Source organism: Vitis vinifera, chromosome 5 (assembly GCF_030704535.1).
Source record: "Vitis vinifera cultivar Pinot Noir 40024 chromosome 5, ASM3070453v1".
NCBI lineage: Eukaryota > Viridiplantae > Streptophyta > Magnoliopsida > Vitales > Vitaceae > Vitis > Vitis vinifera.
This window is the reverse complement of record NC_081809.1, coordinates 24,691,131-24,703,114: the sequence shown is the minus strand read 5'-3', so window position 1 is coordinate 24,703,114 and position 11,984 is coordinate 24,691,131. Positions and strand designations below refer to the sequence as shown.

At 35.5% G+C, this 11,984-nt stretch overlaps 1 protein-coding gene across 1 annotated transcript; it reads right to left on the bottom strand.

Annotated features, from left to right (window-relative positions):
- Window positions 1-5,944: 5,944 nt before the first annotated feature.
- LOC100852897 (putative inactive disease susceptibility protein LOV1) lies at window positions 5,945-9,759 on the bottom strand. Its single transcript, XM_010652307.3, has 2 exons — window positions 9,482-9,759; window positions 5,945-9,173 (listed from the first exon to the last, which is right to left on the bottom strand). Exons 1-2 carry the CDS (start codon window positions 9,529-9,531, stop codon window positions 5,945-5,947), a joined length of 3,279 nt encoding a protein of 1,092 aa, XP_010650609.2. The 5' UTR covers window positions 9,532-9,759.
- Between the last annotated feature and the right edge of the window lie 2,225 nt (window positions 9,760-11,984).

Here is an 11,984-nt window from a genome sequence, read left to right as displayed (position 1 = left end):
CCATGGTAAAGCAATGGAAAGCTCAGGAACATGAAGAATCAGAGCTTTGAAGCCTTAAAGTCCTTTGCCATAACCAATCCGGATTGCAAGGAGGAGAAGTAAAGAGAGAATCCACCTTGAAGCATTCTTGATGACAGTCATTTCAGCCACTTTTGGAGTACTTACTGAAGTCTAATTTATGCATACTTTATGTCGTTTCGAAGATCGGGAAGTCAACAATCCAATGCTTCAAACGGTTCACAAATCAGAGTTGAAATGAAGAAGTTAGAGCCAATGGAAGCAGATCACTCCAAGCTGAAGGCCAATTTCGCAGGGCTGCGAAATCAGCCTTTGGCTGCGAAATCAGCCTTCGGCTATGAAATGATTTCGCAGCCATCTTGTTCGTCTGCGAAATTTCGCAGCCATTTTGTGCGCCTGCGAAATTCTCCTGAGTGCTTCCAGATATTTGCGACCAACGTTTTTTGATATTTTGCTTCAAATATTTGTTGTCTAAATCCCATTTCTCTCCTTGTAATCCACCAATTAGATGATTCCTTAGTTGTTTAGCAAGGATACAGGGTTAAACAACCTGTTATATATTGTTTTGTAATTTTCATTTTAAGGGGTCGGGGAACTTTCTCCAGGAGACCAACTTATGTAAATTTTACACTTAGCTAAATACATAGTATCTTTTGCTTTCTTTTTCTCTCTTCTATTTTCTATTTTCTTAGTAGCCAAACATCCTTGGAGGATGAAATCCCCAAGGATGAGAGGCTAAAACCTTTTAGTTTCTTGAAGTAATGGATGCCATGTGAAGCTCCCGTGTCAGGATGGAGATTTCCAAGCCATGAATGTAAGTAGCTGAGCATCATAAATGTTTTCATTCAAAGTAAAGCTTTTAATCCCTCTGACTTGCTTTGAATGGCCAATACTTGATAACCTTTTGGTCTCAGTGGATTCTTATTGTTAGATCCACTGACGTTCATTAGTTATCTCCTACGAGCCATTGTATTGCAAGTCGAGGAGATGACCTATATCATTAAAAGAGCATTTATGAGGTTCAGCTACCCTTTTTGTAAGTTTTGAAGGACTAAAACTCAGTTGTTAAACACATACCGGTTCGGGAAGTAAGCATCACCTTAGTTGCTTCCCCAACTCGAGGTGAAAAGTTCCAAAATCTCCATTTTTACACAGTGAGTTAAGCATGGCTATCCAAAGCTTTGAGAAACTTCTTTTTCCATCATTTAACCTATTTTCAAGTTAGTTTAGTTTACAACACCTTTATCTTTTTATGTTTTCATCTTAACCTTATTTTTATTAAGAAAAGTTCACTCCATCCTCCGAACTTCACCAGTTAAAGTAAAAACCCTTCCCAGTGTTCGATCCTAGAGCCACTATGCTATAGTAGCTTTGCTACTTTAGTGTAAGGACCTTAGGTATAAATTTTGTTGATACCCTTACATGCCAAGCTACCAAGAGTCGGGTTATCATAGGGTGATAGGTAAACTTTCTATTCTGCTCCTTGGGGAATCAACAACTTTGGTTGGTGAAGTTGCTCAAGTAATCAACTTCTTGCAATTCTTTCTTAGTTTTGTTTATGAAGATCCTTCCCTTTGTTATTGTTAGGTCTTTTATAGAGGGCTTGTCGATTTTTGTTTATTTTTCTTTGATTTGTTTTTCCTTCTTTCAGAAAGTTACAGGGGGCTAAAATACAGTTTTGGGCCAAAATAGTCCTATTATGGGAAAAAAATTAAGTTGTTTAAAGGATTGATTAAGAGTGAAAAGTTAGAAGAATTAGATGATAAAAGAATGATTTAAATGGGTGAGCTTTTTAGTGTTTATGTATCTGCTTTGGATGCCATTGGGATATTCATTAATAGAAGGAAACAACCTAAAAGGGAATTGGAAGAGAGACCTTTAGGAAAGTTGTTTTGACTTTTGACAATTTTAAATGTCAGCCTAAGCTTGTCTCGGAGATGGACCAAATATATACGAAGATCTAGAAAGGCCCCACAGAAGGCCACCAACGAGCCTAGACATAGTCTAAAGAGAGAACTTGTGTTTATTATTGTGGATTCCCAAAAGCTAATGCAAGAAAATATGATTTGTCTTAACTTTGGTAATGATGTAAATGGAAGGTATTGTTAAAACATATCTAGATAAGATGAATTACACCATCATTTCTCTGGATGTAACTTTTGAACTTAATTTAACAAAGACGTAATAGAGCATAATATTTATTATGATGACAGAGGAGACAGACGCTGAATAGTGTTTTCTTGTTGTAACATTTGGTTGCAATAACTTATTTTTGAATTTTAGTATTGTCTGAGACTTTCTCTAGCCAAAGCTTATTTTGTGTGATTGCTTGAATATTTGATAACTTTCAACTACATTATTCTTAAAATGGATGATACAATAATGTCAATGACTGCAAATTACTCCAATGTCTCACAGCCATCACGACTTGTTATTAATTTTTGGCATCCTTTAACGTCTCAGAATGGATAGTTTGTCACCTCCATATTCAGAAATATTGTGGTTGTATTTGTTAATGTTATGGTTTAAATGATTCGTTTCAAATTTAATGTAACCTTCAATGTTAAGTACATGGTGGCAAGGTATGTCATATAATTCACATTTTCTTGCCAAACACTTTCTATATGTCATGTTAAGCATATCACACATTTTATGTTTCACAGCCGGTACTCTCCTTCAAATGACAAATACTCCAAATAGGCATTGAAATGAGAGTTTTTCTTTTCACCAAATAGATGGGTGGATTAAATTGGGTTTTGAAAATTTTTACATGAATGCAAGGTCAACCTCAATCACTCTGAAAGCCTCCTCCCAAGATTTATTCAGAATAAGGGATTGCTTGTTTTTGCAAGTCTTAAAATCTTATAATTAGATCTATAAATAAGCACTTGAAAGCGTTGAAAAAGTGGAAAGCATCATGCAAATGATACAATTATTGTTGTTTCTTGTATCACTGTCACCAATGGGCCCTTGCTAAAGGGTGGAGACAAAGGGCTTGAAAAGCTTTAGTCTTCCTTATTATCAGAGTAGAGGTCTTCCTTTGCTTGGTATTGCAATTAATCATACTCTGATTGTTCAGCAGACATGATAGCTTCGGAGCTGTGGGAAGCAGATAATATATGTTATTTTTTTGGGATTAAATTTTTTTTAACTCACAATATCATATTCTTCAGATACAGTCTATAGTTGAGGACACAACCTCTAACCAAGCTTAAAGAAATAAATTTGAGCTCAGCTTGTCGAATGCTAAACAAGGTTGTAATTCTCTCCTTTGATAATTGATCATCAACAATTGGATGTCTATTGTATTTTGTGTTGCAGTTCTCTTTTGTCCTAGGCAAAAGAATCCAATATATATATATATATTGTTAATAAGGAAAGTAAAATGGTCTTTTGTCCTACATCACCTTATCAACTAGGACATTCTCATTCCCTTCAAGTTTTATTAACAGTCTTAAATTGCAAGCAGCTTAGCCCTTGCATGGCTAAGAAGGCAGAGTATAATCCATGTGCTTGCAGGCAACAATCAAGTAATCAAGGTCAATCTTGCTGACATTTTGTTTAACTCTATTTCTATTGCTCTTGTTTCATTCACAACCTAAACTTTGTGGTACTAAAACCAAAGGCTCTATTTTGTGAAAACTTTCTTGTTCACTTCCCTAAGGACCATACAGACAGACAGATGTTCGGAATGATGATGTAGGAAGCAGAGTGTGTTATATGGAGGGTGACAGAGTGAGGGTCTTTTCTGCTTCTTTGAGAACCAGAAGCTTTGTTTGAAGTTGAAGAACAGCTTCAATGGATCAGAAGTAAATTGTGTACTGGGGTTCATAGGCTTTATGGATTCGTACTGAAATTAATGAACATGACTTATGATAATTACTTCATACTCAAATCAGCAGCACATGAGAGGGCAAGAAGAATTTTGGGAGGTCTGAATGAACCAACATTAAGATCCTTTCTCTGCCTCTTTGTGTTTTAGAAATTTCCCTTGTATTTTGGACACTGAAGAGATAGACTGGTCATAATGGTGCTGGATACAGGACCAGAACATGTGAAATACAGTTGTTTTGCAATTAATCCCAAAATGAAGGAGGACAGAAAGATAAGACAAATTCAGGTTCATGTACATTTCCAATTAACAATTCGAGAGGAGAATAATTAAATGATAGAGAAATGATTTGAATGGAAGAACTTTGCAGTGTTTCAGTATCTGTTTTGGATTGGAAGAGACATTTACAAAAGTTATTGTCTTTTGACAATTTGAAATTTTAGCATATGTTTGCCTTGGAAATGACCAAACATACACTAAGATCCTGAAAGTCTCCACCTAAGGCTGCTAACAAGTCTGTACATAACCTAAATAGAGAACCAGTGTTTATATAATTGGGATTCCCAAAAAATAATTCAGGAGTGTCTTGCTTTTGATGAGGATGTACAGCTTGGTTTCTAGCTGTTATGTACTTCCTCTCCTGGAAAAACTCCCAAGGCATATTTTGGAAAAAGAATGAAGGAGAGCTCCAATTAAGTGCTTGAAAGTGCTGAAAAAGTAGTAAGCCTCATGCAGAATGGCTGTAGTGCAGGAAAGGCTGCTTCCTGCAGCTATATCAGAATGACGTATTGCAGTTGCCAGTAATATTACTCTTTCCCTGTGAAATCTTAAAGCTCAATAGTTTCTGACCTATACTTGTCCATGAATTTAGGCCTTAAATTTTTCTGGCATTCTGGAAACTGTATTTTAATTGCCCTGTTTCAAACACCCAAACCACAAGCTAAATGTATGATTCCAAAACCAAATGTCTCACTTGGGTGAAAGCTCTGCTGTTCATTTCCAGAACCCCCATACTGACCATACCAAAAGAAGAAGAAGCAGATGGAACAGATTGAAGTTAAGGAAGCAGGACAGAGATAGATATCTCATGTCAGGAAGCATTGGATGGAGGTTGTTAGAGAAACTCTCTGTTCTTCTCCTTCAATAACCAGCAGCTTTGGTTTGGAGGTGGATGAATCCCATTTCAAATGGGTGTTGTAACTATTGCCCCATAATTATATTGTATGATCCAATGTCCAAATCTGTAGTGGTAGGCTCTTCTAAATTGAAAAAAAGGAAAGGGTGTAAGCTTTGAGATTGTATTTGGACTAAATGGACTAACTATTGGAATGGGCAGGGCATGTAAGCGGCCATGCAAGCCATGGTGGGCTCTGATCTGAGCTTGTGAGCAACAGGAAGTATTTCTTTGATATATTAATATAACGTATTTGAAGACTTTGAATCTAATACACTTACAAAATAAGCTACAGAAAGGTGGAGGATTAATCTTACTTTCCTTCATCCATCTGGGCAAGAGGAGAATAGTTATTTTCCCTCTATGTGCATTCCAGCAGACTGGTTAAATTCTATCCGATAAACGTCAACTGAAAGAAAAAAATACTCCATTCAATCCAAATACAATCACAAAGCAAAATTCTATAACATTCACACCCACAACACCATTGTGTTCATGATGCCCTGATTCTACAGTTCACAAACACTAGTTATAGAATCTACTAACAAGTACAATACAGTATGCATTTAAGGTTTGAAAGACAAAAACATAGCATCAATGGTAGAACAGAATAATGAGCAGAAGGGATGGAAACCCAATTCAAAAAAATGAGCTCTGTAAATTGTTGCAACTGAGAACTGCCCTCATGAGGATTTGAATATCTGCTCCAACAGCAAAAAAATTGAGATGGAAAGCAAAGCCCAACACGAAGAAGTAGACCAGAACCTTCTTGCTTAGCTTCTCACACCCTAATCAAACAAAAAGAAAGAAAGAAAGAAAGAAAGAAAACACAATGGCATATCAGGTTGTTTGTTACACAAAGCAATCATCTCATGTTAAAGTAGGTTATAAACCAAATTTCAAGAGATGAAGTAGTGAACTTACTGGGCAGCTATAACTTCAATTTTCAAGAGAGTTCTATGCAGCAATTCTGCAGGTAGAATTTTCAGACTTCTGCAGAACCTAATCTCCAAATCTCGGAGAGCTTGTAGTGCTCCTTTCTCTACATTCCATTGCTCCAGTTGCTCTAACTTCCATAGTTTAAGAACTCGAAGCTGAGGAAAGCCTCCTAAAGAGCAAAGCATGTTCTTCCCTAAATAAGATTTGGCAAGCAATTTAAGACTTCTAAGGTTGGGAAGCTTATCCAGTGACTGCATTGGATCTTCTACAAGTCCTGACCCTGATAAGGTGAGGTCGATGAGGCTGTATGGGAATTGGGACATAATGGATGGATTCCTTAACCGTCCGAGCAAGTAAATGTAAGAAAGATTCACAAGGCTTACTAAAGGCTTCAACTCTAGATCCCATGGCTGATTGCTTTCATCAATAGATTTGAGCCTTAAAGACCAGAGTTGGTTCAGTTTTAGAACCCAGTCAACTACTGCCTGCAGTTGCAATGTTATTGCCTCTTGTTTAGATGATATTGTCAATCCCAATTTCCTAATATCGAGTAACCTGTCTAGGCCATCTCTTACGGGAGTCTCCTCATCTACAAGAAGCCCACACAATGTTTGGAGGATTGTAGGAAAATTTGTATCATGTTGAAGGATAAGTTTACTTCGACAACTCTCACTCAAGTGTAAGTGTCGCAATTGTTGTAGATTCCAGATTGAATTAGGAAGAGTGTTGATGCAAGTATGCTTCATGTCCAGTGTTTGAACATTCTGCAACTTGCTTATAGATGATGGAAGTATCTCGAGGAATGTAGATCTTAAGCCAAGGTACCTTAGTCGAGTAAGTTTGCCCATTGCCTCAGGTAACTTTGGTCTGAATACATTTTCGAGATCAAGCACGAGCAGTACTAGGAAGCAACCACTGGATATGCTTTGACGAAGAAAGTTTCCCACTTCTTCCCCTGGTTTGCTTTCTTTTCGAGTATCAAAGGACAGAAAAGAAAGTACATCTTCGTAATAAGGTGTCAAAGAAGTACTAGAAGTTGTGTTGTGATTACCATGAATATGGTCAAAGCTGATATCTTCTTTGTCAAGATGATCAACCAGACGACGGATCTTTTTGGTGCCTAGGGACAACTCAGATCTTGTGTTAGTATGAACTCCAAGAAATGTGGCTTGTTGAGCTTTGGATGACCAATATTGTCTTAGGGCTTCTGGCAATCGCACCATTTTAACATTCCCATTAAGCTTCTTCTTTGTCACTTGAACCATTCCCTGGGCTATCAACAAATTCAAACACCTTTCTGCAACATCTTCTGGAGTTTCATTCTCGCCCTCTGGCTGTACCAAGTCCTCTGCAACCCATAATGTTATCAATCTTCTTGCCGGAATATCAAAATCTTGAGGAAATAAAGTGAAATAAAATAGACATCTCCTCATGTACAAGGACAAATCCTTATGGATCTTGTAGAGGGTATTGGGCCAAAGTTGCTGTTGGTCATGATGAAATTGTTGAAGTGCAGTGGACCACTCCTCAATGGTTGCATCCTTATGTGAGAGTGCTTCCGCCAATTTTACAATCAGCAGTGGCAGTCCCCCACATCTTTTTGCAATTTCGTCTTTCAGCTTTAGCAATTCTGGGGGTATGCTAAATTTCAAAGCATGGGTAAACAATGCCCAACTCTCCTCATCTGTCCGTAACCGCAGTGGGTGAGGATCACTCTTCATTTTGAGATTTGGAGGTAGCTTTGTTTCGCAAGTGGTCAAAATAATTCTACTGCCATTTAATGCATCTGGAAGCATTTCTAGGTCGTCGACCAAGAAATTCCAATTATCGACAACTATCAGAGACCTGTCATTAATCAAGAAAGGTATCAACCGTTGCATCTCGTATTGATTACTCCACACTCTGCATTGACTTCGACCGGACTGCAACAATTCTCCCTTGTTACGTACCTGAAATCGATAGCCATCTGACCTCCAAGCAGCAAAGGGGAAATGATCCACAACAGCTTTATGGTTAAAGATCAAATTTGCTAGGGTTGTCTTTCCAATGCCTTGCATACCCATAATTGGAATCACTCTGAAATTCTGATCATCTGTAAGCAACCGTGCTATCATTGCATGCACATCATCACCAAAGCTGGCGAGATCAGGTTCTTGCGTTGTTGGCTGCCGTGGGATTCGCTCGGTGGAACCCAAGGTAGACGTTGGGTTCCTACTTTGACCTTGTGGGTTGACTGCTGTTGGCCGGTGAATAGAGAGGTTTTGGATCTTGGCATATATTTTGTCCATCTCCACAGCAAGCTTATCCTTGGATTTCAATTTGCCAAAAGCCGAAAGAAATCCCTTGGAAGGTCCCATCGAACTTCTTTTCGTGAGCTGTTGTGTTCTGTTGATGAAGTCCTCAATGGCTACCACAGCAGACAGGCAAACATGGGACAGCTCCTCCATCCAAACCATTCCACCATCATCTAATTCTACTGATTCTAAGCCTTTGAGAAAACCATTCAGAGACCTGAGTTTGTCTAGTACCCGCATGGCCTTCTTCTTGGTATAGGGATGAATTGCCTCCTGAGCTAGCAGAGCTGATACCTTCTCTTCCACTGGGGAAACAACCGTGTTTGCCACACTCTGACCATGTATCAAGAAGATGCCTGACCAGACTATTTCTTCAATACTGTAGTTAAAGGAGCAGGCACTACATGCTTCCGAACAATATGAGAGACGAGGAAGATCAGGGATCTTAGACTTGATCAATTCCAGCTTCTTGTGAATTCTTATTAACAAAAGGCACCTCTCCCAGTTTCCTATTCTCCTTTGCTTTGCGGCTGATCTGAGTATAAGGTCATCAATCACATCTTCAAAATCATAGGCAACATCCATTAATTGTTCTGGGACATAAGTATATTTTAGCCGAGCGTGCATCAACTCTCTTTGGATCCATTGGACCTCTTCTTCAACTCCAACGAAAACTGCTGGTTCTTGAATCCACACAACACAGAGTTTCTCTATGACCCTCGACAAGACTAGCTTCACCAAATCTCGTGAGTCATCTACCTCCGACCGATCTATAGTGTCCCAGTCTGGTGTGTCGTTCATCTTCATCGTAGAGTTTCTATGCCGCATCTCCTTAGCTTCTTCATTTCTACCCTCTGCCATCATCCTCCACGCCTCCTCCCTTTGCTTCCTTGTAGAGTATTCAGCCAGCATTTTTCTGCGGGGAAAGCAACAGAAAGGCTTTCACACAAATCTTAATTAAAACATATCTTAATAATTATCAAGACGTGTGGATTTTTCTTTTCAATCCGAGCAAGAACATATAAACTAAACCAAGGGAAAAAAAAAAAGAAAAAAAGAAAAAACTCAGACAAAATATCAATATAATGCTGGAGGATGATTAATAAAAGTAAACAACTACTGAAATAATTATTAACGCATAAATATTTAATAATCAGTCATCTGAGGAGGATCACAAAAGGGGAGATGATATTGCAGACTTGATCAAATTTTCATTGTTCTTACAGGAAGCTGTAGGCGACCATGCCCCCGACGAAACTCAATAGCCATTTCATACTTCCAAGATGAAGCCGGCCGAGAACAGCAAAGGACTGAGTGGAGGCGGCCTTAGTAATAAACTCACAATTGCAAGGAAATCTGGGAACTAACAAGTAAAATTAAGTCTTTCCCTGATCATTTTGTCCTTCCTTTTCACTTTAAATACTCATTTTCCTTTTTAATTTCCAACCCAATTCATACTCACCACCTTTATCTTCTCTTTCTAAGAACATTCCCCCTTGACGTCTTTTCTCCTTTCCTCTCTCTTTATATATATATATATTTTCCTCTGAAAGCCAACTTACAGTGACCACCACATATTGACCACCCAATACCATCATTTTCTTTTTGTCTATGAGAGACAATGGACTGCTTCCACCATTTTTCTAAGAGGAACACTGGTAGGCTAGCTCTTCTTGAAACACTTGTAAAACAAGGGAGTCAACTTAAGAGGAAAGGTTATGTTTCCACATGAGAAAGATAAGGTGGGAAATGGGTTGTGAGTTTCTTGGACAAAATGAGAAATTCTACTAAGTATTAAAGAAGCCAGTGCGGTATATGTAATCCTCTGTATAAAACTCAAAACACCTTTTTGAAGAGGTAAACATTAGATACTCAAGAGTTATGTACATGCAGTTTTTATTTATTTATTTATTTTTTATTTTTTTAAAATATTCCAATTGAAGTTGAAATATTTTTCTATATGTGAATCTCATACTAAAAATATCAGTTTATTTAAAATTGTTTTTTTATTAAGTAAATTAATTTAAATTTGCTAATTTGTTAGGTGGATTAATGATGTATATAAAGGTATAAATTAATTTGATCGAGTCCTGCCGCGGTTTGATGGTTACCAATTTTCATTTATTAACAATTAGTTAACATTGACGAAGAAATAGATCCTTGATCCTTGCACTGCGTGTTTTTTCATGGGTTGGCTTGAGGAGAATTTAGACTTCTAATTTTGTTTCCATGCATTTACATTTTTTTTTTGTTTATTATTACCATTATTATTTTATTTTTGTTTTTGGTTTTCCTTTTTCTTATTTTTATTTTCATCCTTTGATCATTTTAATTTATTTAACGCTCTTATATTTTATTTATTGCATATTTTGATTCCATTTAAATATAACCGTAATAAAATTAAGAAGGTGAAGTACAAGAAAAAAAAAGGGAACCGTACAATAGCTCGGGTGATGATATGATTTAAAAATAATTTTTTGTTGTTAAAAATTTATGAGTGGTTTGGAAGTTGTTTTCTAAAAACAATTTTTTAAAATAAAGTGAAATGGAGAACAATTTGAGAGATTAAGTAAAAGTTTTTTTTACCTTTTCTTTAAGGAAAATATGAGAAATAAATAATAGCATGAAAAGAAATCACAAAAACAAATAAATTATGACACAATTTTATTTTATATTTATTCTCTCTCCATCAACCAATATAAAAAAATTTCAAAGATGATTTATTTTCTTAAATATACGTAGTTTGTGAACTTCTTTTAACTTCGATATTTAAATTATTTTGATTAAGAAAATAAATTTCTAATCTAGTGATATTTGAAACATAACATTTATTAAACTAAAAAATTAATTCAGTTAGTACTAGAAAGCCGTTGATGTTAAAGGTGAGCCTAGTTAATATTAGAAATTTACATATCAAAATTTATTTTGAATGATTTTGTAAGTTTTTATTTTTAATTTTTTTTATTTTTTATGTATAACTATATCTTTGTAAATTTCCTTTTTTACTAAGGCAAAAAAACTCCAAATAAAAAACTTTTAATGTGTTTGATTCATTAACGAGTTTAATAGGTTTTAAAAATAATTTGAAACTCAAATAGTAAACTATGTAATACAAGAAATTTATAAATAAAAATTAGTTTAAAATAACTCTATTGATTTTTTTTCTATATAAAACAATATTTTTCTAAATTTTCTCATTATACAAATAAACTCCAATCACTTGTATTACTTAAATTTGAAATTATTTAGAAGTCAGTAGTTTAAAATAACTCTATTGATTTTTTTTTCTATATAAAACAATATTTTTCTAAATTTTCTTATTAGAAAAATAAAATCCAATCACTTGTATTACTTAAATTTGAAATTATTTAGAAGTCAGTAGTTTAAAATAACTCTATTGATTTTTTTTCTAAATAAAACAATATTTTTCTAAATTTTCTCATTATACAAATAAACTCCAATCACTTGTATTACTTAATTTTGAAATTATTTAGAAGTTAGTAATTGAAAATTCGTTCATTAAAATTGGTCTAAAAGGACTATTATTTTTCTTGTACATAACTATATTTTTTATGAATTTTTTATTAGAAAAATATATTTTAAATTAAGTGAGATTTAATGTATTGAATTATTAATGAGTTGAATAATTTTGAAAAATAAATTGGAACTCAAATCCAATCAGTGTCAAAGACAATAGATTAAAACTAATACATAATGAGTTATGACT